General features: G+C 39.3%; 1 protein-coding gene across 1 annotated transcript; it reads left to right on the forward strand.

Annotated features, from left to right (window-relative positions):
- The first annotated feature begins 182 nt into the window (after positions 1-182).
- LOC139137540 (histamine N-methyltransferase-like) lies at positions 183-27,810 on the forward strand. The gene is made up of 3 exons (XM_070705700.1): positions 183-415; positions 26,511-26,831; positions 27,120-27,810. The coding sequence occupies exons 1-3, from the start codon at positions 202-204 to the stop codon at positions 27,461-27,463; spliced, it is 879 nt and encodes a 292-aa protein (XP_070561801.1). The 5' UTR covers positions 183-201; the 3' UTR covers positions 27,464-27,810.
- Positions 27,811-27,814: the final 4 nt, after the last annotated feature.

Below are 27,814 nucleotides of genomic sequence, written 5' to 3' on the forward strand. Positions count from 1 at the left end.
TTTTTAGTGTTTTTGTTTTAGAATATGTTTACCTAGCCTCATGTCAGACCTGTAAGTTGACATTTGGCATCTTGGTTCTCAATAAATGAAAACAGTAAATAAGAAATACCGGAGGTCATATGATAATTTATGAAAATGTATGCAAATAATATGCATATATTCAATAATCGATGTACTTATTTCAAACGTTTCATTACATAAATGGCGGCCGTAAAAGTGACTATGCTCGATCTTTTATACGATCCCGATTACTACGTTAAGTCCTTTGAAAAATTTGCCGAATTGTCATCAAAGTACCAAATCCAGTCAAACTGGTGTGACAGCGTTTTCCCCGACATCGTCTGTGGCAAACTTGAATTGGTTAATGCCAAAGTCGGTTCGGCTTTCAGGGTGTTGGGAGTGGGAAGTGGATCAGGTCAGTAAACTTATACTTTACAGCAGAGGCAGTGGGAAAAGGAGAGTAGAAAAAGGAAATTCAATGCAAATCCTTTCTCAACTGTTTTATGGTGCTGTGGGTTTAGTGCTAATCGCTATTCATAATTGCTTGCCATGTGTTACTGATAGGTAATTACACTGACGGTAGTGAAGTTTACAAGTTTGGAGTATGTCATTTGCATGCTAGCATAGCTATTCTATACCTGTCATTTGAAGCTGCAGCCCTATGATGTGGTGTGACTATATGTCATTTGAGCATGATCAGCAGAACCGACCCTTTTCTTTTCTCTTTTACTGGCCTAAACCGATCAAGGACCTTCATCTCAAAAAAAAAAACTTTTTATTTATTCTATGCTGTAGTGAACCTCAGTAAGGCATAATTGATGTCTGTCGAGCCCAACATCATCCGCGAATTTTACATGTTATCGTGATGTTAAATTTGTGTTCACCATCCTCTGACAGAAGAAGCACTTCGCTGTTTAAAAAACGTAGACTCGTTGGCTGGATGCAGGCCAGCTCCTGCTTCTTTGGGGTTGCCTGCATGCCCTGAAACAAAATCAGAACTCGTCTGGCAACCAATTTTACTTAGGAAATATATAAAAAAGCAGATGTACAAACACATCGTTTGCGATCCCAGGGTTGAGAGTGGCAATGAATAATGAAGGCAAGTGTTGACATCGTGATGAAGCCTCTACCGGCTTAGATGAGAACCCACTTCTTCGGAAATCCAAATCTAGACAGTTTTGTTTGAATACAAATACTTTAAGCTAAACAACAGATGATGTTATGAAATGGTAAGTTAGTTTGACGTTATATTCAGTACGCTCAATATTTATATACAGTACCTAGTGGTCCGAGGACAACCAGGTAAACTGCCTGCGTACTCGCCCCTAGATTGCGATGACGTCAACTCAGCGTACTGGCACTGTTACGGAGATATTTTATCTCAGCAATGTGTTACAGTGACGTTTGAATATTAATTGTGACACTGATGTTTATGATTGGATGTATCATTTTATCTTTAATTCATGTCTATCGTATGATCAAAGCCACACCTTAAAGATAACGTTTAAAATCCCATAAACAATACAACGAACATAGTCACTCGAAGATAGTTACTTATAGATAGTTGCTTGAGGGAGAGGAACACAGGGGACCCAAGACATTTTGACCATGGGAGAAGCGTATCTAGGGCGATGACAACTGTCAAGCTTGTCTACAGAGAAATAAAGTCTATGTATAGTTCCAACGAACTCTGAACGTCTCGTGTAGTCAATTCACTGAAAATCCCCAGGTATCTCTCAGCAGGCCAAGGCGAGTCAACGAGAAGAAACGATCTCCCTCTTGAAAAAACAAATAGTAACAGTATGTTTGGATACCTTTATCAATAGTTACATTTGTTTCAGAAATCATTGAAATCGTTGAAAGCCACGTGCACTTTATCAACTACGATTATGGGTTATCGCCCTTACCAAAGGTGCTCAACAAAGTCAAGAACAGCGTGACTAACCTTGTGTACAATTCTGATAATGTCTTGCTGCCATCAATCACAGGTTCTCAAGTTTCTTCCCACGGCCTTGTGTGTCTTTGAACCTCAAAGTATGGTGTGGTATTACTGGATTGTGCACTATCCACCTCAATAACTTGAAGGCTAATAACTATGTTAGGGAGCGTTCAGTTATTATGGCCGGGGTGGGCCGGCAAAATCCAGGGGGGGTCACCTCAAATTTGAAAACTGCAAAGAGGGGTCATGTTTATTTCAAACAGCTCAGAGGGGGGTCACTTAATTTTCATAAGTATCCGTCCCGTCAAAAAGCAATGTCAGTGTTCAGAAATATTCTGGGAGATAAAAATGTTTTATTGAATGATTTCATTCTCTGATGTTATTCAACTGTAAATCTGAACAAAAGTGTAATTATCTGTGACATGAACATCTTGACTTGACAACTCTGAGGCTTGTCTTATTGCAAATCAAGCTCACTGCACCGAGTGCAATGAACAATTCCTATTACTTACATATTAAAGATATCAAGTTTTGTCAGGGAAATTATTTAACAGTTACCTGTACTGAGACTACTAGTACCATGAAAAGTTAAATATTACTTTTAGGTGAAATTCCAATATCATAATTGTTGTCCACATCTGAACTTTTAAATACCCTATTTGAATCAAGTACATTTGTATCAATCATCAAAAACCTATAAAAGCACAAATTAATTTAGTTAAGCATTGTAAAAAAAGTATTCTTAGTTTTTTCATAGACTCCAATGCATAGTGAATCAACATTTAGGTGAAATTCCAAATCAAATTTCTTGCACATATATCAACCATTAACCATCATAGGCTAACTAAGTACTTTAAAATGAATTATCAAATGTCTATAAATACACAGATTTTGATAGTTTGTATTGGAAAAAAATTATTCATATTTTCTTCATCGACTCCCATGTACAGTGAATCTACATTTTGGTATAATTCCAAAATCCAATTTCTGGCGAACAGAACCATTTGTTACCAACCTAATCTAATGAAGTACATTCATATTATATTATAATCGAGAGTACATAAATACACGGGTTTACCTATTTTTGTACTGGAAAAAATTATTCATACTTTCCCAATAGATTCCCATGTGTAGTGGATGGACATTTTCAGTGAAATTCCATAATCAGATTTCTTGTACACATAATATGCACCTTTAACCATCATGTTCTAATCAAGTACAATTATATTAAACGTCTTATATTAATACGTCTGTATATGCACAAGTATACCAAGTTTTTCAATGGAAAAAAGTTATTCACAATTTTATCATTGACTCCCATGTAAAGTTGATGAACATTTTTGGTAAAATTCTAAGGTCAAACTTTTTGTCCACATGCCAGTTGTAACAACCCTATTTCATTTAAGTATTTTTATGTAAATTATCAAATATCTATGAACGCATAGATATAGTTTTGCATTGAAAAAGTATTACATAGTTTTCTCATACATTACCATGTATAGTGAATCAACATTATCAACAGCTGATTTGTAATTAAATCCAAATATACAAATTTTGTACACACACGCTTGCGCAAAAATATTGCGATCCATCAGTTATTTCTGTCCAAACCCTTTGAGGGGTAATTTTAAAATTATAGAAAGTCAGAAGGGGGAATCTGAGAATTAACACCTTGTGAGTTTGAAAGGAAGGTCATTTGAAAAAATCTAAGCTTTTTTATGGGATTCTATCGCTCGATACCCCCTCCCCCGAGGTGTTTTTGTGTGCAGCTTTACTCAAGCAATGTCGGAGGTCATGAAATTTTTGTCATCTTAAAAGGGGGTCATCAATTTTTTGGTACTATGGGTAGGGGGGTCACTCATTTTGACAGATGCGCAGGAAGAATTCGCCGGCCTACCCCCGGCAACAATAACTGAACGCTCCCTTAGCCATATGAATAGCTTGCTTTTAGCTCTTCTTGGCTATTCAAGCTATTTTGACTTTCCACATAACGTTTTCAGCCTTTATTGGTCGTTTTCATGGATATTAACTTGCTACAAGCTATCCAATGGTGACTTCCGAGAAGGACAGGCTATTCAGATATTAAATCTACCAGCTGCTTTAAGCTTTTTTAGCTAGCAATTAGCTGGATTTCAGCTAGTCAGTGGTGACTTCTGAGGAGGACTGGCTATATAGCTATTCAAGCTTTTATCTGCTTTTAGCCACCATACGCCATTTTAGCTAGCTATTGGATGGCTACCAGCAAATCAGTGGTTACTTCTGAGAAGGGTGACTTTTAGTTAGCGAAAACATTAGTCAAATGCAAGAACAGGCTTATCTGTAGCAGGGGCTGCTATAGAATAATGGTATATTTTGAAATCAAACACAATTATAGATCCCTTTATTTTCATTCCAAATGACAGTGTTATTCCAGTAACCTATCACCAGAGTGAAAAATTCAGTGCATGTACTCCGGCACACTTTAGTGAAGGGTCGGAGGTTATAGCGCGTCAGAAGGCCCGCGCATGGCTTAATCTTTCAGTCTACTTTATCACTGAATTACCACACTCACATTCCTGGCCACTGGGAGTGTGGGATCGACGAAGTGGGAAAAATCGACCCAACACTCAGAAATCTGTCCCACAGCGGAGCTATATCGGCCGTTAGGTCGCTTGTTTAAAATATAAGGGCGTTTGTATACTATCTTGATATTATATAACTTTGAAATAAAGTATGTTGGTTTATTGAAACGCAATTTTAAGTGTTTTTGTTTTAGATAATGTTTTACCTTGCCTCATGTCAGACCAGTAAGTAGACATTTGGCATGTTGGTTTTCAACAAATAAAAATAAATAAGAAATACCGGAGGTCGTATGATAATTTATGAAAATATATGCAAATACTATGCACATATTCAATCATTCATGTACTTATTTTGAACGTTTCATTAACAACAATGGCAGCGAACAAAGTGACTATGCACGGTCTTTTATACGATCCCTAGTACTATGTTAAGTCCCTTGAAAAATTTGCCGAATTGTCATTCAAGTATCAAGCTCAGTCAAACTGGTGTGACAGCGTTTTCCCTTACATCGTCTGTGGAAAACTTGAACTGGTTAATGCCAAATTCGGGTCGACTTTTAGGATGTTGGGAGTAGGAAGTGGATCAGGCCAGTAAGCTTATACTTTACAACAGAGGCAGTGGGAAAGGACAGTAGAAGAAGGAAATTTAATGAAAATCCTTTCTCGCCTGTTTTATGTTGCTGTGGGTTTAGGGCCCATCCCTATTCTTAATTGCTTGCCACGTGTTTCTTGTAGGTAATTACGCTGACGGTAGAGACGTTCAAGGAATTGGAGTATGTCATCAGCATGCTAGCATAGCATGTTGTATAACTGTCATTTGAAGCTCCCCTATGGTGTGGTGTGCTGGGACTATATGTCACTTGTGCATGATCAGCGGAACTGAACCTTTCTCTTGAACTGGCCCAAACCGATCAAAGACCTTTATCTCGCAAAGAACAGCTTATTTACTTTATACTGTAGTGAACCCAAGTTAGGCATGATTGGTGTCTGTCGAGCCCAAACATCATCCGCGAATTTTTACAGGTTGTCGTGATGTTAAATTTGGGGGCACCATCCTTTGCCCGGGGCACTTCCCTGTTAAAAAAACCCTGACTCGTTGGCTGGACGCTGGCTCCAGCTTCTTTGGGGTTGCATGCATACCCTGAAACAAAATCAGAAACAGTCTGGCAACTAATTCCATGTAGCAAAAAATCAGAAAAGCGTATGTGCAAACTCATCCTTTGCGATTCCAGGGTTGACAGTGGCAATGAATAATGGAAGACAAATGTTGACATCATGTTGAAGCCACTACCGGCTATGATAAGAACCCACGTCTGCATTAATCCTAATCCAGACAGTTTTGTTTGAATATAAATACTATAAGGTAACATAACAGACGATGTGAAAAAAACGGTAAGTGGCCCAAGGACAGCCAGGTACACTGCTTGCGTACTTGCCCCGAGATTGAGATGACATCAACTCAAAAAAGCATTCTGGTGTCAGTTCCAGTGGTACTTCAAATTTCCTCTGCCGGAAGACTGACTGGAACGTACTGTTCTGAAACAATGCTGTTTAACACTGAGTGCCTTTAGTTGAAACACAGTTCCTCCACCAACGGAACTGTGCTTCAAACGTTCGTGTCTGTGGATTGCAGTCGCGACTGTGCTGTGGATGGAGTACAGCATCTTCGGTTCTGGTCACTTGTCACGATCGATCATGCTGTGGTGCGTGTATTAACTATTGAAGGCGATCATATTTAGTGGGAAACGTTCAGTGCAATGTGCTGTCATTCAATACTCATCATGAAAAGTCACAATAATTAGGTCAAAAAGGATTAATATACTGAACAAATTCGGAGATAAACGATAAGGATAGATATTATAAGTTACAACAGTTTATTTACACTGTGAATATACCGCATCATCCGTACACACACCTTACATGTTCAGTATCGTTAGTCGACATCACCGAGACAATGGTTCAGCTTTGTGGACAAAGTTTTTTGACGAGACTGAAATACGTAATAGGTTTCCATGTGGCACCACTGAATATTTTGTTATTTTTGTTGTCGTTCGGTAATGGTCAAGACGATGGTAAAGACAAAACATAGTGAGTGTTGTTGTCTAAAGTAATGCTCACCTACCGTGGGAATCAATCGAGAAGACGTTCACAATGTGACAAGATATGATAATAGATATCAGGCAGAAATATCTAGAGTAACTGTTGTCACACTTTCACACCAAGAAAGAAAGCTATGGGCGCTATCTTTCGCATGGTTAAAAATACTTTACCATAATTTTAAAGAGTATTTTAAAATTTTTGATTTAATGACAGTAGTAAAGTAAAGGTGTATAACTGGGATAAATTTGTTTTTTTCAACTACAGAAGGGAAATTCCCTGCCCTTACGCGTTTGCGCATGCACGTAAGAGGGAATTCCCCCTGAGTCACTACTATTTACAGATGACCCATAACATGTCGCTACATGTCAGTACAGTAACCATAGCAACCCCTGTCGGTCACTGATGCTGGTAGTGATCTGTGACATGTAGAAACTCATTCTGTCTGACCTATTTATAAACACACAACATGTATAAACATGTACGGGAAATTCCGTGTGAGTCATCACCATCAAACTAGCCTATATAAAGGGACTTTAACCCCCCGTTGTCAGTCAGTCGCGGAGTCTAGCTGATGTGAATTTTTTCTACTGCATGACTGAGGTCTGAATTTCCGGTAGGTTTTTTTTCTGAACTCGGAGTTCCTATCGGTGCGAACTTGTTCACCTGATAGATAAAATTTTAGTAATTTCCTCTGAACTTAAAATGTGACGGAAGACCATTACTTCAAATAATATGAGACGTTTCAGATGAATGGTACTGATATCTAAAGTGTTCACTCTTTTATCTCTACGTACAAATGTAGTTCCTAAGTCGTTCTCTATTCTATTCCCACCAACAAAACATTCAATACTCATTTCATTGCGATCTTTATCAATACTTATGATAATATCACAAGTTGTTCTGTTATCTGTTTTCATAGCATAATATCCAACCAAATCGTCAAATTCATCTCCAGTAGCTAACTTTACACATCTAATGAGAACTGTACCATGTTGAAGTATTTTCATATTATCAGTCATCTGTTGATTTATTGTCTGTAAAGTGAGAACAGCTGCCTCATCACCAACACTTTTAAGACCCAGTTTCTTTAAAGTTGTGTCCCAAAATAATCTAACTGGAACTCCGCTAGCTGTATACGAGCAATAATTCTCCCCATTATTTATCCACCTTCGCAGTGTATTATCTGCCTTCATTATTGTTGAAAGAGGTTTGATCTTGAGGTGAATCGGTATACCAAGAAGTGCAATGTATGGATTCGTAGGAGTAAGCCAACTACGAAAATCTAGCAACTTGTACTTGTTAACATTGCTATCGAAATAAATAACATTTGGAGTTCCTGGCAGTTCAGTAACTCCACCCGCAATTTCACTATCCAATATATCTAAGATGTTACGTGGTACATTATAAGGTCTGAATTTCTGACTAACCGAATCCCACGTCAGAGCAAAAGGAGTTGGATCGTTTGAAGCCTTTGTGGCGTCAATTACAGTTTCATCAATGTCTTTAAGTTCGGAAAATTCTACAGCATGTTCGTGGGGTGGCGCCGCGGCATTGGCTAAAACGAAATATTTTTCGCGGTCTTTATAACGAAGAACGTAATCCTTATTATGATTAGCAGCCATCTTAGTATTATTGTTAACTTTAACATCACTCAGATCTTCAAGCTCAAGATTTTGCATACGAATTGTACCTAGACCGAAGCCACTTGGATCAGACATAATTATGCTATATACAGTGAAAATTAAAATAATACCTTGTAATATACACAACCATGGCTTCAGCTATAGGAATGACAGTTCTCGGTGCTGTATTAAATGCAACGGCATTTACAGGAGGAAATATTATCGGACAAAAGCTTTCTGGGAATGGTGAGGCTCTGCAAGCAGAGAAAGTCCGACATGATAAAGCATTAGAAAAATTTGAACATGATCGCAACATCTGGTCAGAAAAAAGATTACTCCAGGCTGACTGGGAAAGAGAAAATCAAGCAAAGGACGCTCATGCTGCGGCAGAATTAAGAGATACAGATGCAGAAATCTTGGAAGAAGCAGAAGCGGTGCAAAGCAACTCTACGTCAAGCCCAGTTCAATTCTCAGATTATTATCAACCCAGTCCTGAGCAAAAGAAATATGAGATGATCTATATTGCTGGAGGATTGGTCGTGGGATGGTTTATGTTACACCGGTAGGGGGTTTACGTTAGCTACAATAATTCAATACAAAAGCTAGTTGGCCAGTTATTGAAATCGATCATGTTTCCATCCTGATCCGTTATCCAGATACGAATTGAATTCATCCAATCTCCCCCTTTTCTCAATGGCATAGAAATTGCTCCGTCTTTAAAATCGTAAGTAACCTTTTCACTTATTTCTCTCGTATCTCGGATGGGAAGTATTTGTAAACAGTTCGATACTTTCCCCTGTATGTATTTACCCGAACCAAATGAAACATAATTTCCAGTAACATCGACTACATCTGAATGAACTATATATTTAGTGACTGTTAAGAAATCCACTTTCTTCGGACTAATAGTACTTTTTATAACTGGGTTGTCCTCAGGTTTATCTGAAAAACCAACTACGTTGGCAAAGCTACCTGTAGCATTGATAAACTTAAACATTAAACTTTAACATGTTTGTCAGTTAGAAAAACGTGGTTTGTCGGCAGATGTTTTTCAAAATTAATTTTTTGCTTCAACCCGATTGCCTTGTTTAACGTATCAATATTGTAGTTACCCGGACGTATTGATTTTGTTGTCTTATTTTTTGGGTCACCCCCTTCTTGATATTTTAGTACATTATTCGCCCTCGTTATGTTATGCCATGAATTATATAGTCCGCACTCTAGCAGTCTTATCTTCGTAAACTGTGTCGTGTCGATACAAGGGTAAAAATTAACAGTAACAGGTTCACCTGTTTGACTTTCAATCCAAATGATCATTGTTGTGCGTTGTATGTATATATTACAAATTATAAGGTTCTGCAGGAATAATATTTTTCTGTTCAAGGAGATCTTTGGTCGCAACCGCGGCAGCAGTCGCACCGCCTAATTTTGCCAATCGAGTCAAATTTGGTCGACTTGGATCGCCAACCTCTATTTTCAGAAATTTGCTGGAGATCATAAGATATCCCATCGCAAGTCCTGCGATTACAATACCATCGTACATTGTGTTTACAACTGTTTTAGTATCCATGATTGCTGACTAGTATATAAAGTAGAAAAATAAAAATAATTATGGAGTTAATCCATCTCATACAATGTAGAGGAGCTGGAAACCCCCCCCTCTCCCTCCCCCTCCCCTCCCCTCGGAACTGTTCTGGAGGGAGCTGCTACGGGCTCTGTTTTTTTCGCTTTCTGAAGCGGTTCATCTTTCCGGAGGGGACAAATATGCCGAGCACGCCCCCAATATAGTCCTAATGCAGTCAATGAAACTCCCACAATTCCTAAAACAAGATAACATTTATTATACCAGCGTGAGCTATCACACTGTTCTTTCATTGTAGGCGGTAGGTCTGCTTCAGTCGCTACCGCATCACTATCATTCCCCTCCATTGCTTTTAGTTTCTTCTCCCTGTTTTGCCTGTTCCATTCCGCTAGTCGCTTCCCTGAAGCAACTCTCCCTGGATGCTTCGGCGGTAACGTCACTTTCTCTATGTTGCGCTGTGTCGGAGTCGTTTCCGTTTGCGGTGTGGGCCCCGTTTCCGTTTGCTGAGTCGGCGAAGTTGAATCCATTTATTTCAGGTACTATATTAAACCCGATTTTTTTAAAATTTAAATGTTTACCCGTAATTAAACCGGTGGAAATTAGAGCAATCAGGGGGCCCCACGTGTACCCTATCCGTCCTGATAATCGTTTTATTTCACTGTTTAGAATAAAATCCTTTTTAAGATCAGTGGCATAGTTATCTCGATCATCGATTGGAACTACCTGACTTATTGCACGGGCTCCTAGATCTATGAAACTTTGAGTGATGGTATCACTTATAAGAGAACTGTATTTCGCTTCGTACATTTTGAAGGCTTTATCCACCGTTTCATCTTTCCATTTTTCTACGTCAACAACTGTAATCTCCTTACCAAAAAATAACTTGCTTTGACCACTTGCGATGACACAGAGTATTTTTTCACGTTTCGTCTCTATTATGGATCGAGCGTCCGAAGGTAGTTCCAAAGCCCCTTCGGAATGCGCTGTCGTATTTGCCGCTGCCGATGACTTTATTAAATTCTCCATTGTTTGCAGTATGTTATCTATTCTTAGTAAAAAATAAAAAATTCGTTTAAACCTGAATCCGAAATAAAGTATTAACATAGTCTGGAATGTTAGTATCGTTCCGATAGGGATTCCGACAGGGATTCCGGGAAAATTCTCCTCCATTTAAATCTATATGTATATAGAAACACAAATAATGAGTACAGACCTATTCCCAGTTGCTTTTCAATTGAATAAGACGAGCGTACCGACAGTACAGCATGCTGATATTCCTTCCAAACCGAATGGAGGAATAAAACCTATTCTCATGGATTTAGAAATATATGTAACGCCGACAGAAAAATTTACTTTTCATCCACGGGATGTGTTCAAAGATAACGTAATCACTCATCGATCAGCGAAAGAAAGTAATGTCTGGCTAGGCGGACCAAACATGAAATACTGGGACCAGCAACTGAATTTCGCTGTATGGTGTAGCACTACTGGTTGTGGTATATCATTCGTCCATCTCTTCGATAAGAAATTTCCGCCCCAAATACGATCATTCTGCCGTTTCCATGTATACTTTACAATACGTAGGATCCTTCACGAAATGGGTGTTGCACTTCCAGACGATACCCCCACCTTCAAAGCGGGCGACAATCCGTACAATCTCGTCCAATATGAACTTCTCTGTACAGAATTTGGAAATATAAGCCCAACGAAGTCCGACTTTCGTTATCGAAAAGGTCAAAATAAGGGTCTTGGTTATGGCTATGAATATTATACTAATCGTGGGCCCGTTCGACAGCCAAAAGCGATATACAACGGTCATGACTTTTTCCTCTCCGCCGACGGAGGCGTTTTCTATACACATACAATTTTTGGAAAGAAAAAACATATACTGCCTGCCAAAGACAGACCGCACTACTATTTCTTCCGAAATGATGGATCGGAGGGACAATATAATAGTTTCATTCCTCTGAAGGGAGACTCGGGACTAACAAAGGCTGGCCTAGCCCGCCTAAACGAAAGCCTTGAAGCCTACGTATATTGCATACTCGGCGCACAAGCAAATATTCGCAGTACCATAGTAGGCGATACTGGCAGTGCAGAGCAAGTCCGAAAAGAATTCGGCGTTCTCCTCGAAGATGAAATTCGTAATACCGACAAAGTAATCAGTTATAGGCGATACCAAGACACAATAATGAATACTGGTGTCAAACTTGATATGGCAGTCTCACCAAATTTACTTCTCTTACCGTCTGAGATGGTCATTCTTTCGGGCCCTTTAATCGCAGGTTATAATAATGAATTGCAATACGCAACAGAATCTATGGTGTTCGGAGTGAATGGTGATATAAACACGGAAGTTCGAGAAAGTGCTGTACATGAGATGGAAGGGTGGGGTCCGGATCTTGTGAAGTGGCAAGACGAGCCCGGAGAGTCACCTCACAATGACACGACTCGGGGGCCTCCCCTCCCCTCCCCGGAACGGGCAGCATCTGCAACACTCGGCGCAGACCCTATTCACGAATTCGGCAAAATTGGTTTGTTATCTTTAGCAATATTCATTACATTTATGTACAGTATATAGATCCAGAGGAAATGTCAATATACGTAACCCCACCATTCAACATGATTATAACTGGACCGACATATTCTGGCAAAACAGAATTTATGTTGGACCTCCTCACCGGTCCGTACTTAAGGAAATTCGAATATGTGGTATTCATTTGTCCGACATTCATGAATAATAAAGCGTATAATAGAAGATTCATTTTCACTGATGATAATGTGTTTATATTTCCAGTCGGACTCGATGCTGTGGATGATACATTAACCTATGTGCATAAAGAATGGGCCGGTACAAACACTTTAATAGTACTCGACGACTGCGCCTCGTCCAAAGATATGAAGAAGCGCAGTAACGTTTTAGTCCAACTTGGTTTCAGCGCAAGACATGACGGATTATCTGTCTGGGTTCTGACTCAACAATATACTAGTATTAGTAAACCATTCAGGGAAAACATACAGATGTTAGTACTATTTTACACACCGAACAAGATAGACAACAAAACTATTATAAAAGAATATGGAATGGAGGTGTCAGAACGGGAAGCCGTGGACCTAATCAAGCAATTGAAAAGTAGGCCATTCAGTAAACTAGTATTTCGTTTACGGAATCAGTACGACATAAAATTATTCGTATAATATAGCAATTATGGAAGCTGAAGGCACTCTTAGAGAATTATATTACAACCCGAAAACTGGTTTTGGAGGTGTACAAAAATTGTATGACGCAGCACGAGCCAGCGGACTGAAAGTGACCAAGAAAGAGGTGCAGGACTGGTTAAAAACTCAACTTACTTATAACCTACATAAACCGGTACCTCGTACTCGCGGTGGGAGGCGCGTTTTCGTATCATCGATAGACTCTCAATGGCAAGCGGATCTTGTGGAATTCCCTTCATCATTCCTAAAAGAGAACCGTAACATTCGATACATGCTAACAGTAATCGATGTACTCAGTAAATACGCATGGGCTAGGCCAATACAGTCAAAAACGGCCGATGATACGTTACAGGCGCTACAAGACATAATTAAGAAATCCGGGAGGAAACCTGACAAACTTCAGACAGATGAGGGACGGGAATTTACTAATCAGAAAATGCAGAAATGGTTGGAGGAGTCAGGAATTCACTGGTTCCACACCTACAGTGACAAAAAAGCTAGTGTTATTGAACGTTTTAATCGGACTCTCAAGACGATGATGTGGAAATACTTTACATATAAACAGACACGAGAATGGCTTTCTATTCTACCAGAACTTCTCGAGAATTACAACAACACCGTTCATGGAAGTATCAAAATGAAACCAGTCGATGTAACGGAGGACAACGATTGGCAGGCATTTTATACACTTTACCCTGAGTTGGCAGCCGGGGGAGTTAACCCTGAATTCAAGCCGGGAGAACGGGTTCGAATTACAAAATACAAGACCACTTTTAAGAAAGGATATTTACCAAATTGGACAGAGGAGATTTTCGTAGTTTCAAAAGTGGTGTATGCGGCTGGACTGGGAACGCCACCAGTTTACAAAATAAAAGATCTGAATGGAGAGGAAATACTTGGCACTTTCTATTCTGATGAACTTCAGAGCGCTGCTGGTGCCGACGAGCTGTACAGAATAGAACGAATTTTGAAGACGAAAAAAATTAGAGGAAAGAAATATTATCTGATAAAATGGAAAGGTTATCCAGAAAGTTTCAATAGTTGGGAGCCAGAGGAAAATGTTATTAGTACTTCGTAAGTTCCTGTGCTGGTACTTGTCAAGTACTACGTAAGTTCCTGTGCTGGTACTTACGAAGTACTAACGCAAGTATTTACGAAAGTTACTCAATAAGAACCATGGAGGAAGTCTTAATTTCTTGAAAGAAGAAAGTGTCAGTTTACCGTTATTCTTCCAACCACCTGGCCAAGTATTTATCATGTACTGTCGTAAGTAATGTTCACTTATTGCATCTTGTTTGGCCGTATGTGGATGAGGTGGTACCTCGGTTCCTGAACATATTAAATTTGCAAGATCTTCAAAGCGGCTGTGCATGTTACCACAGTCCGTTCTTTCGAGTCCCCCTTTTTCAGCTTTATCTATAAGTTCTGGTTGAAGTATAATGTACACAACTGACATGAGCCATAGACAAGTAACTTCAAAGTCCCTTTCAGAACCGTAGGGTTTCATAATGTCAAGTGCTCGTAGGTCAAACGAAGCATTATAAGCACACACAGATTCACAAGCGTTAAGAAGTTTGTGTAGGTTCTTTAGTGAGACTCGAGGTTGTTCTAGTTGTTCTTGACCAGGTGGGAAGTACGCTTTTTCAAGTTCCTCCTCCTTGAAACCGTCTATTAAAAATCCCTGGCTGCCGCCGCTCCATGCAATTCCAAAGTCAAAAGCTCGTGGATATTCTACTGGCCCGACTGTCTCGGTATCAATTGTTGGATTAAGTATATTCTTGAGAACGAGGGGGGTAAGAGCGTTCCGAATTACCAAACATGGAAGCCTATAGTCGTGGCAAATTTCTAAGAAAGTCTGTTTGAACTTGTTGTGAATCTCTTCTAGTTCTTCTAAGGCGGCTATTTCGTACGACCTGGCTCGAGTCAACACATTCTGCCTGCAATAATCCCAAGGCATATCTTTGAATATGATAATGAAACTGTCTAAATGGTCAAATGCTCTAGAAACAATCTTTTTTTCTTCCGCTCTCACGCCCCGGATTCGAGAAAAAGTCAGATGTTGAATTATGGAAGAGTCACAAATAATGTAGTGTTCTGAAGGGGTACACCCCTCCCACTCCTCCCTCACCCAAGCCTGATATTGTAAATTAAGAGTATGTTCTATAAACTGTTTCTGAAAATCAGCAATCGAAACGTGGCGCCCATTATAAAAGTCAGCAATGTTGCTGGAAAAACTAGTGTCAAATTCTGGTACGTGAGTCTCCGACAAATTTATTGCATCATAACTCTTACCACTTCCAGTTGGTCCATTTATGAATATGTATGACATTTTGAGGATACTATATCATAGAAATTTTTTTTAAAAATTTTTTTTATTAATATATATACGATAAGACAATGACAATCCTTTCTATTTCAACTGCAATAAAAATACTTGAAACCGGAGAAGAGAATATTCAAATCAGTGACGGCAAACTCATATTTGGTGAATCATTGGTAGATCCTTTCATATACGTAGACAGTGAGCTAGAGGTAGTTTTCCCCATCGGACCTAAGTACGGCTCTAGAGATCCTGCTACATGCGATGGGGTGTGTGTCCGTTGGCAACCGAGTCTTCAAAAGTTTACTGATTTAATAGTATTCCGTACCTTAGGTGAAAGTTTCGATGCAAGCGGGGCTAAAAGTTATGCTGCAAGCCTGGCCGCTCACTCCAAGAATCCTACCGGATTTTACAATCCATCTAAAGTTTATCAGAAGCGAGGTAGCGGGGCGCAGCCAGTGGCGTATTTTAAATTTCAGTTTAAAAGAGGGGGAGGGGCTCACGATTTCGCTACATGTATTGATATGGTTCAAGAAATTGACTGCGGTTTTAAAACAGTGAGCCCATTGCCAGTCCGAGAAAATCCTGCTATTGTACCTCGTAATATCCGGAAAGGTAGTAAGATAGAATTCTTAGCATTTAAACCGCGCTTAAGTAAGCGTGCTCTTTCTTTCACTGTTGAGAGGTTATTTTGTGCTGCGCCTAATAAACCAGAAATTCAAGATGCGGAAGAACTAGTCGACTTAGAAAGATTAGGCGAGATATATAAACAAATAAATGCTGCCAAAAATATTATAGTGGATTTTGATGACCTATCATAGAATAATTATTTTTTCATTTTAAAAATTTTTAGGATAGTATATATCATAAAGATTATTATGGCCCGTCGATTACATACAGCATTCAAGGGAGCAGTTTTACGAAAAGAATTTCCTGAAGTCAAGCGAGTCAAGGATATCGGGGAGCTGGTGGATATTGAAGGTATGGTCAAAGAACGAAAGATGTACTCTGTTTATACTGAAATGGAAGTCAAATTATCGGATCCGAAAACTGGTAATACACAACCGCGTTCATTGTATGTTAAATTAAATGATACATACACAAAAGATGTAAGAGGGGCGGAATCGGAAATAAAACAACAATTAATAGATCGCTACGATCGTATGCTTGATACAATTGAAGCTGTTGAGGGTTCTGGCCTCGTTCTCGAGGAGATACTTAATTTTGAAGTAATTCTAGTAGAAGTTTTACTCGGGGCTGGCCCGGAACGGATTCAACTTCCCGGATGGTTAAAAAATAAGCATTGTGTTAGCGATCTGGTGCTACCTTCGGGCAGCGAGAACTGTTTTCAATACGCCATCGTAGCAAGTTTAAAGTTGGCCGACCCCGAGTTTCGTGAAAAGAAATGTGGTCAGGTAAGGAGAAAATGGAATACGTACGCCCCATTTATGGCTGACTACTGTTGGGAAGGTATTCCCTTTCCTACGCCCACCGATATGACTGTATTCAGGCGCTTCGAGCAGCAAAATCCAGGGGTCAAACTTCAAGTATTTCAGATCTACGAAAATGATCCCACTCCCCCGTCCGACATAACTGTGTTATATAGTAGCGGAGCCGAAGGCGATCAAATAGCAAATATCTTACTGATAATCGGTGAAGCCCGAAGGTGCCACTATGTACCAATTACTGCGTTAAATCGCCTTCGTAATTCTAATACTAATCGAAAGAATGAGCGCAGACAGAAGTGTATTTGCCCGGTTTGTAAAAGAGGTTTTAAGTCAACAGAAGAATTAGAAAAACATCAGGTATACTGTGGAACAGACGCCGCCCAGCCAGTTTTTCCTAAGGAAGTATGTCAATTTGAAGGACATCGGAAGAAGGTCCCCGCCCCCTACGTCGTCTATGCAGATACTGAGGCAATTATTGAGAAGGGGACCGGTCGACATATTCCAATTTGTCTTTCGTATGTTATGGTGGAACGGTGGGGCGGAGGATCGAATCCTTCGGAACGGCGGCCAAAAGTTTATGGTAAAAGAACATTCACGGGTCTCTCCTGTGTTACAGACTTTCTAAAGGATATGAAAGAACGGGCCGAGTATTATTCGAAATCGTATTATTGGAAAATAATACCGATGAAAGATCCTTCTAATTACGGCAATCCAGACTGTATTGCGTGTCCGGAGCCCGCCGGATATCGAGTAGTGAAGGATGAGGCGACTTTTTATTGCGAGGGATGCCGGCCGTCGAGAACCATTCCTATCTACTTTCACAACCTCAAGGGATACGATGGTTCTTTTATTTTGAAAGAATTACATGAAATAGATGATGGGGGTACCGGACCAGAGCCTAAAATCATAGCTAAGACGAGTAATGGAGGAATTATGGGTCTCTCGAAAACATTTATTTTTCACGCCTCAATTGTTGTTGATGGGAAGAGGGAGATAAAGAAACGTTTCTTTTCTATAAAGTTTATGGACAGTGCTCAGTTGATGATGGGGTCATTGGCGAAGTTGGCAAAAACTGTGCCGGACCACGGATGGACGACGGTACCACTTACGTACCCGGACATTCAAAGGGCGAAAGGTTTCTTCCCATACGAATATTTAGACTCGGTTGACAGACTGGGAGAGGGGGAGCTCCCGGAGAGGGGGGAATTTTATAGCGAATTAACGGAAGAGGGGATTTCGGAGTCTGATTACGAACATGCATTAAGAGTATGGGACGAAGTTGGATGTAAGACGATTCGTGATTATATGGAATTCTATTGTGAGACTGACGTTCTACTTCTTGCTAATATATTCGAAAATTTCCGTGACACATGTTTAAGGGCATATAAGTTAGATCCGGCCCATTACATGTCAGCGCCCGGCTTGACATGGGATGCTATGTTACTTTACACGGGCAATAAATTTGAGCTCATTCAAGATGCTGAGCAGATGAATTTCGTACAGAGGGGGATTCGAGGCGGTATCAGCCAGTGTAATATTCATTACTTACAGACAAATCATCCTGCTTACGGGAATTACGATCCGGAGAAACCAGTGACCGAAATAAAATATCTCGATGCAAACAATCTCTACGGCTGGGCAATGAGTCAACCAATGCCTACGGGCGGACTTCATTGGATGACGATGGAAGAGTGGGAGGAATGGTATGCCCGAGGCGGAGCTGGCGGAGCGTGGGGACCTGGCGCCACCTTTCCACCAAGTTTTCTAGAAGTAGACTTAGAATATCCCCCCGAATTACATGAAGAACACAGCGATTTGCCATTAGCACCGCATCACTATGAATTTCCGAGGCAGGGCGGTCGACTGATTACAAGTGTGTTGGACAGAGAGAGATACGTCTTACACTACAAGTTGCTGGAATTCTATCTTCAGATGGGAATGAGATTGAAAAAGATTTATCGGGTGCTTGCTTTCGATGAGGCTCCATGTCTCGCGAAATATATTGACTTTAACACTAAAATGAGGGCAAAGGGGAGGACAGATTTCGAAAAGAATTTCTATAAGCTGATGAATAATGCAATGTTCGGTAAGACAATAGAAGATGTTCGAAAGTACAGAGACTTTAAATTTGTTTCGGACTGGAACGGCACGGATAGTGGACGTAAAAAGATTCAGAAGTATAATCCAAAGATGAAAATATAACTTTCATAACTTCCGAAGAGGATGGCGATTCCTGCGACAGTGCCCTACTGGAACTGAAAACGGATGAGCATAAATATGTAAAACCAGTTTTCATCGGCGCCGCAGTACTGGAACTTTCTAAGCTGCTTATGTATGAGACGCATTACAATTACTTTCGGGTCAAGTTCCCTGGAATACGATTAGCCTACATGGATACTGATAGTTTTGTTTACAGTGTGCCGATCCCGGATCCGGACGTAACTTTCAATGATATAGTCCGAGAAGATGTTGAAAAGAATGGTGAGAAGTCTATATATGATACTAGTGGGATGAGTTCCGCCCCCAACTTTCCGAAGATTAATAAAAAAGTGATAGGTAAATTTAAAGATGAGTTGAATGGTGAACCTATTCTTGATTTTGTCGGCATACGCTCGAAAGTGTATGCTTTTCGAACTCCCGTTTCCGAGACGAAAAAAAATAAAGGGGTGAAAGATGTTTGTGTTAGAAAACATTTGAACTTTGAAGATTATAAAGATCTATTTGAAACTGGGAAGGAGCCCGAGCCGGCACAATTTGTACAGTTTGTACGGAAAAAGGCTGGAGAAATCCGTAGTGAAAAGCGTAGTAAAATTATGATGGCGCCAAATGATATCAAGCGTTTGCAGTTATACGATCTGGACACGGGCGAATGGCTGGCAGAAACATGGCCGATAGGAATGACGGGTCATGATTTAAAATTGTAAGACATTAATCTACTATTTTCAATAGAGACCAGGGCATCACTGATAACATAAATGTGGGCAAATATATTATCATTGTGAGCGTCATCGCCACCCCACGCGGTATCTTTCTTCAGGATCTCAAGTTGAATTCCGTCCTTTGTGTTCATTACTCTAAGACCATTTCCATGAAACTCAATATCTTTAAAGCTACGCAGATCGATAAACAGACAAAATTTATTCTTCAAATAATCGACCTCATCTATATCAATTTCACACCAATCTTTATCTTCAGCAAAATACCGTCGCACCTCTCGCCAAAATTGTCTTGGTATCATCTTCTGAGCGTACACTTTATTTGCAATGCCTTCGATTGATACAGACACAGATTCAATGGAGGGGTTAAAGAAAAGTTCACTGTTCAGTTCTGTCTGATTCTGATTTTTAGTGAAGAGTATAGCGATACCTCTAATGCTACGTCGTGGTACATTTATATTTTCATTGATAACCGTGTCCGATTCTTTGAATGGGATTGTTCTAAAATAATGTATATGCTCGTAAAGGTAACTTTTTCCACCGTTGTAATAACCAGCAGTTGACCTCGCGAGATCGAGGTCAGAAATTGTCTCGTATTCCATTTGAATGTTTTTTAATTTATAATTGGTTGTAACAACCTGATTACTGACAAGTAATTGGGGGGCGGGTGCCAACGTAATTTCCCATTCAATATGACTCCCTAACGCTTTTGGATGTGCAACTCCATGACCTGTTATGAGGGGATGAGTGAGACGAATAGCATATTTTGTTTTATATGTGTCGAAAAGTAACTTATCGCCCACGACGTTTTGATCTGCATCGGTCGAACCGCTTCTTAATTTTCTTAGATTTTCGTTCTGAATTCCGTACAATGTCATGTTAGTTCTCTCCTTTTTATGTTTGAAGAGATCACGATAGCATTCAATAAAGTTATATTTACTCAAATCGGAAAGTGTCTGACCCTCAAATGTGAGTTTCATACGCTCCACCAAATTTTTTGCAACATTTTGTACTACTCGGTTATATTCATCTCCCATTACTTCGAGATCAAAAACCAGGTCGAAAGTATCTGGAACTAAGAGTACTCCGCTTTCTAACTTCGGACATCGTATGATAAGTGTCTGGCCTGGATCTGCCTCACTTGGATTATGAGCAATCACGTGATGAGTTCTTTCTGACTTTGTTCCATTCGGTATTCGGTTGGTGAAAGTCGGTGATAATGTTCTATCGTACCCCATTTTTCGTGTAATGTATATAGTAGAAGAAAAAAAGAAAATAAATCACATCTTTACATAAATATTTCCATCTGCCTGAAAGATAAATCGATTGCCTGTGTCGCGAATCAATCGAAGAACCCAATATTCTTGGAGATGATGAGCCTCTTGGTCATCCTCAGTATCCTGGAATACAGCTATGAATTCTAGTCGCTTAAAGAAGTTAGTCTTTTGACATTCCTTCACGAAAGCTAATATGTTATGATATAGATTATCATCTTTGAGTCGGACACCTGGATTTGCTCGAAGTATATGTCGATTTACTCGTCGGAGTTTGCACCATTCCAATTCGACAGAGAAACCAAACAGGTCTTTATTTTTAGAAAGAAACTTTGCAATATTCTTTTCACCAAACATGTTGATGCCGTAGGGAGTGTGATATATTAATACATAATTTTATTTATAATGACTAATGTTAATCCAGTTAAAAATATCCATAGCTGTTCTCCGACAAATCCGACCACCGATCCTGCTGTTTTTAATAGAAAACTGACAAGGGAGCCGATTAAACCTGGTATTGCAGCAGCACTTTTTGCGGCCAAGGTTTTTAACCATTCACCAAATTGCTTTACAATTTCTTTCGCTTTTGTATATACTTTGGGCGGACCTGAACCTCCTGCGTTTGCTCCTCCTCCCCCTGCTCCCGCTCCTCCTCCTCCTCCTTTAGTCACAGCCAGGGCAATTGTTGATATTGTCATTCCAAGGGCAGTCAGTATTGCAGCGATTGTAATACCATTCCGTTTAAATAATTCTGTCAGCTTCAGTCTCAGTGATAATTCTGGATCGGAAATTACATCACGAAGAGACCTAGTCGTAGCTAGACTTTCACGTGCCCCGCTAATCTTACCATTTTCGTATTCAATTCGATTGTCAATTTTAGCTTCTCTTGTTATGAGTTCAGCTAGTAGTTTCTCGTCTTTTTCTTTTCCTTGGGTGCTCGTTCCAGGATCCTTTAACTGTTTTTCAACTTCTCTTTTCTCTAGCCTTATTTTAACTTTTTCATTGTTAAGCTCGCCAAGACGCATATTCGCAATCTTTAATTCGTCATTAATAGCTCTATATTCGGGGTTTTCATTATTCCATTTTTCGATTTTATTTTCGATAGTATGTATTTCATCGGCATTATCGCTAAAATGTACTCGTAAATCTGTTATTCTATCTCTGAGTCGTCCAATGTCGTAGGGTTTGAGTTTATCGGCCGGCCTTATTAATAAATGATGCACTTCTTCATCAGTCAATGGAAGTGTCTCACCTAGTTTCAGACCTAATATTTCTCTTCTAAATTCTGCAGCTCCCTTACCTTTTATTGAGGAGGGCGCTAAAATACCCTTTCCTTTATCTGTTGTCAACCTTGCTTCTTTAAAATACAACTCTCCATCCCTAAACTTAGCATCCGCATGCATTAATTGTCGTTTATCCAGATCAGTAATATTTTTCTGATCTAAGTAATGGTCAGCCATTTCCACTGTAATTCGTCTTCTCTGGTTAATCAAACGTCCCACATGCGGGCTGACTTCTTCTTCTTCGTATAAGGATGATTCAGCAACAAGAGTATCATCATCATCACCCCAATTAGTTTTAAATTCATCGAGATCCTGGATTTCTATATTTTCTTCTCCTCCTTCTGCCATATTGTCTTTCTATATTACTACAATTATTTTTTATCCCCCCTTACATATACAGTAAAAATGCACATCTCAGTTGTTGAAAGCGTTGAACAGTTGGCTGATTACATAGAAAGAACAAGTGCTGCATATCGACGAAGTTATAAATTAATGGGTCGAATTGATATGGCTCTTAATATTACTAAGGGAATTCTTGTAAGCTCTGCTGTAATAGCAGCAATTCCAACAGTTCCGGTACTGTTAGCCTTAACTCCTATACCTGGTGTTGTTATTGATGTAATACAAGGGAAAACGGGTGTAGCAAAGAGGCGAGAGAAGTATAAACATTATTACGTTCAATATAAACAGCTGCTTACACAAATACAAGAAAAAGCTGCAACAGAGGTCCCGGCCTCAGAACTTATTCAGGACATTTTCAAGCAGGCACTAGAAATACAAAAACAAGAAGGATTTAGTCCGCCGCTGGAACGATACCTACGACATTATGGATTAAATGGATATGAAATTTAGTTCGTACCGATAGGAACTTCGTGTTCAACATCAGCTGGACTCCGCGACCGGCCGGCCGGACTGACAACGGGGGGTTAAAGTCCCTTTATATAGGCTAGTTTGATGGTGATGACTCACACGGAATTTCCCGTACATGTTTATACATGTTGTGTGTTTATAAATAGGTCAGACAGAATGAGTTTCTACATGTCACAGATCACTACCAGCATCAGTGACCGACAGGGGTTGCTATGGTTACTGTACTGACATGTAGCGACATGTTATGGGTCATCTGTAAATAGTAGTGACTCAGGGGGAATTCCCTCTTACGCGCATGCGCAAACGCGTAAGGGCAGGGAATTTCCCTTCTGTAGTTGAAAAAAACAAATTTATCCCAGTTATACACCTTTACTTTATAATTAATGACATTGCTGGTTCTACCATATGCAGCTAAAATATGGGGCTATGAGAGGTATCAAGTTGCCGAAAAAGTACAACGGAAACATTTAAAGTTTTTATGGGCGTAAAATCATCCATCGGATGCATGTATTTTGGGTGATTGTGGAAGACATCCAATATTTATCCACACTTTCAAATTAAGATTCCAAGACAAGAAATTAACCTCTTTAATCTAACAATTCTCTAGCAGTTAATAAGCTCAGAACTCCGGTAAATTATGCATTTTCTGAAAGCCTAGATATAGGGGAACATTTTGGTAACCACAGTGTAACCATTCTTTACATAACTATCACGTGAAAAGTAATTTGCATAACCTTTCCAAAATCGGTTTCCCCTATGTTTTGCCTCAATACTTCAGAATATCTTACTACAACTTGCTGGAATGCAAGCTGATACAACGCTCTTCAAAACAGTGTCTCAGATTTTTTATATCTTGCTTAGTTTTTATTTGAGCACAATTTTAAAGAAATCAACTAGGGTTAAATTCACCCCTCTGGAAGTTTTTCTGGAATAAAAATTGTTTAAGAAAGTTTTAAAAACAGCTTGCACTCACACAAATTTCAGCTACAGATCTCAAAGCATTGAAACAAACAGGGAAAACCGATTTTTGAAAGGTTATGCAATAAAGGATTATTATTATTATTATTATTATTATTATTATTATTATTATATTATATGATCATAGACAATACTTTCATACAAGCATGGGGGAAATAGACACATGTGTGCTAAAAATCCATGATTAGGATATTTGGCGACAGGCCTCCATGTAGAACAGATTTATTTTCACATTGACTACCGTGCTTTTAGTAAAATAAACTTGGACCTTTCGCAGTGATTGGATAGACGATCGATAGTCAGAAACCATGTCAAGACTAATGCTAGCACTGTAATATTGTCCCACAAACTGTAAAAGCAACAACGAAATGTCGAAATTCTTCATTGCTGTGCCTGCGTATCGTAAGGTGGAAGCAACTCGAATTCTCATACTCTTTGGGCTATAATATGTTAGTGATGGTGGCGGAACATTAATCGACGGAACGCAAGGCGAAATATGATGCTGACGTACAATGACTCGAAAATAAAACGCCGAGGTACAATTTATCAACACGCGAGTGGTGTTCATAAGTATTCATCATGGATCATTTCTACCATCTTTTAATTCAGATGTGTTGAATAGGTGCCTTCAACATAGTAGATTCAATAAATACGAAAAATACAATGAAATTGATAAAGTGGAAGGTACACACATGTATTCTTAGTATTGTTAGATGTTAAAAAAACTTTTGTTAATGGTTTCAAATATATATCGTACTGAATACAAATGCCCTTAATTATATTTTCTACATGTTGATAATATTACCATTTTGTCAACATTGCAGTGTAAATATAAATAACATTTTTAAGGATCACGTGGTTTCCTCACCGGAACCCTAGACCGATTGTTTGATAAGCGATGGTACGCGTCATCAACACTGATCTATTTGCATATTTAGTGAACGCATCTCGTGGGAGTACAGTTCGGCCGTATGCATTCGCCTTTTTTCAACGTTTTATCGATTGAATTATATTTATAATTGAGGGTTTTGTTGCATCGTGTAGATCGTAAATGATCCGATGTACACAGCAAATGTTTGATCATCAGCACCTTCTGTGCGTCTCTTCGTGATTGACAGCAAATTGAAATAGTTAACGGCTCTTCTCGACGCTACTGACTGTGTATAGAACCAGATTTACATCAATAACTCACTTGAAACTGAAAAACAGACAGTATTTAGCTCACAACGGTATGTCTAAAGTATTCACAAAAGGTAATATGCTGGCAAAGAGCTATAATATTTATCTTCTCGGAAAAATTTTTACAAGTTTTCTTGAGCAGTTGCCAAGGTTGCTTCAAACAATGAACCCCGCGAAGTTAGGATGCCACTAATACCCAAGGAATAGGGCCGTTCACAGTTTACGTCACTGTTCTCTCATTAATACGCAAAAATAAATATTTGTCCGCATTTTTAGATTACGCTTTTGAAAATTACGCATGCAAGAACGACGAAAATACATCTCAGTTGGCGACTGCTTGTGTAACAGTGAATACTAAAAAACATATTCACGACTCAGAGTACAAGCTGCAAAAACAGCCACGCATGCAACATTGATAAAATTTGTCCGCATTTCAAGCTGCGTATCCGATGTCGCGCGCGTACAGCTATATTTAGTAACAAACCTGTAACCGTGAACAGCGCTATTGCTTTAAGATAGATTCCTTGGTACGAAGAGAAAAAAATTATTGCTATTTAAACATATGTTTCATTCGTGCCCCCCTCCAATTCCTCTCATACCAAGCAGTATTTGTCAACCAAATACCAGATTAGATTCGTTAATTCACCATAACATCATGAGCTTCCATAAAGTGAGGAAAGTATGGATACCTTCATTAATAGTTACATTTGTTTCAGAAGTCAGTGCAAGGACCTAGGATCAGAGTTCTCACAGTTGTTGGGGATATTTTGTCTCAAACAAGTCGCAGGCGGGTGTGAGACAAAATATCCCCAACGAGTGTGAGAAATCTGATACCAGATCCTTTAGGAAGTGGGATTCTATTTATCTCAGTCACAAAAAGAAACTATGGGAATCTTGGGCGTACGGTGGCCCCCAAACATGCTTCATATGGCAATTGCCGTGACATATGTGTGTCTTAAAATCATTTAGAACTTGCTAAACCACATCTTGATAAAGCTACATACAACAGCTACTATCTAAGATTCTTGTTCTTGGAAGAATATATATGTAAATTAGTGAAAATGAGTTTAATTAGTCTAATAATACAAACCCGTAGTGTAAGGTTTTACTCACCGCTGCACACAACGACCGACTGTACTCAAATTCCTTCTAACTTTATTTAATTCTCATGCTCATGTACCAAATTACTTCATTGACAGGTGAAACTGATTTGAGGATGATATCACACCTGCTGAAATTGTTCCCGAGAATACACAACATTGTTGTGGAACCAACTGCCAACCTCGTTGAGAAATATCGAAGCTTAATGAAAGCAAATCAACATCTAATAAAGGGAGTCGAGACAGAATGGAGAGAGCAGACACTAGAGGACTTTCAAAGCTCGGTCGGTTCATCACTTTCCTATCACTTTATAAGTGCCATCCATTCCCTGTATTACGTTGATGATTACAGAGCTAGACTGCGTTATCTGTATGATTTACTCGAAGAAGGGGGCGTCATGTTGATCGTCATAAACACAGGTAAGAATTGCAGTGCAATGAATGACGGGTATGAACCACACATCTGAGTATTCAGTAAACCAAATCCTTACAAAAGATTTGCATATTTGAAATGGCACTAATTTTTGTATGTAATTTTTTTAGAGATCAGGAATAAACAAGAATGAGAAGAGAAAGTACATTTAATGAAAAGGAATTTTTAATACCTGAGACAAATATTTGAAAAAAAATTGAGTCGAACAAAAATACTAAATGGAAATTTACCAAGGATGAAAGCAAAAATTAAAATACCGTTCTCATTGTTTGCAGAAGACAGTGGAATGGCGAGACTAAGGAAGAAATTACGACAGTCACAAAGCGATTACTTGATATTCTCTGATGCGGAACATGGAGCATTCCATGATTATGATGCGGAGCATGTATGCAAAGCATTTGATGATATGGGAGTAAAGTACCAATGCGCCCGCCAACAGAGTCGTATTGTGGTGACCGAATGTCTCAGGGCTGACTCGGAGGCTGGAAATTTGATGTTGGATTTCTTGCTTCATGTGTCACATTTCAGGAAAACAGCGTCACCAAAATTACAAAAAAAGTACTCGATTATATTGAGTCTGCCGACTGCTGTGATCCCCGGGATGAAGCAGGGGAGCTGATGCTTAACAGCGATTGGGATGCCATCATCGTTCATAAAACTACAGATTTAATGGTATTTCAAAATCCTAACTAGAACTAGTCTGTAACTTTTCACCAGATAAAATAGAACCCTTTCAGCGGACAGACGTTCGTTGAGCTTGAAGTTTCAAAAATTGCTTCTCTTTCAAATTATCAATCGATTAGTCACTAATTAAGACAATGAATTTCACGTATCATGGCACTCTGACTGTTTTCATGAGTCCTAACCTATAATTGTGTGATGTGTACAAATAATCCAATGATGTTCATGTTCAAAATTGCAATAAAAATGGCAGTTGAAGCCAACTCACCTGTTTGTGTAAAACAAGGTG

Source organism: Ptychodera flava, chromosome 7, assembly GCF_041260155.1.
Source record: "Ptychodera flava strain L36383 chromosome 7, AS_Pfla_20210202, whole genome shotgun sequence".
NCBI classification, from domain to species: domain Eukaryota; kingdom Metazoa; phylum Hemichordata; class Enteropneusta; family Ptychoderidae; genus Ptychodera; species Ptychodera flava.

Excerpts from the sequence above, each read along its gene's own strand:
- LOC139137540 (XM_070705700.1), top strand. The coding sequence starts at position 202 with ATGGCGGCCGTAAAAGTGACTATGCTCGATCTTTTATACGATCCCGAT. Across the intron at positions 416-26,510 it reads GGGAGTGGGAAGTGGATCAG|GTGAAACTGATTTGAGGATG; the intron begins GTCAGTAAACTT and ends CTTCATTGACAG. Across the intron at positions 26,832-27,119 it reads GTTGATCGTCATAAACACAG|AAGACAGTGGAATGGCGAGA; the intron begins GTAAGAATTGCA and ends CATTGTTTGCAG.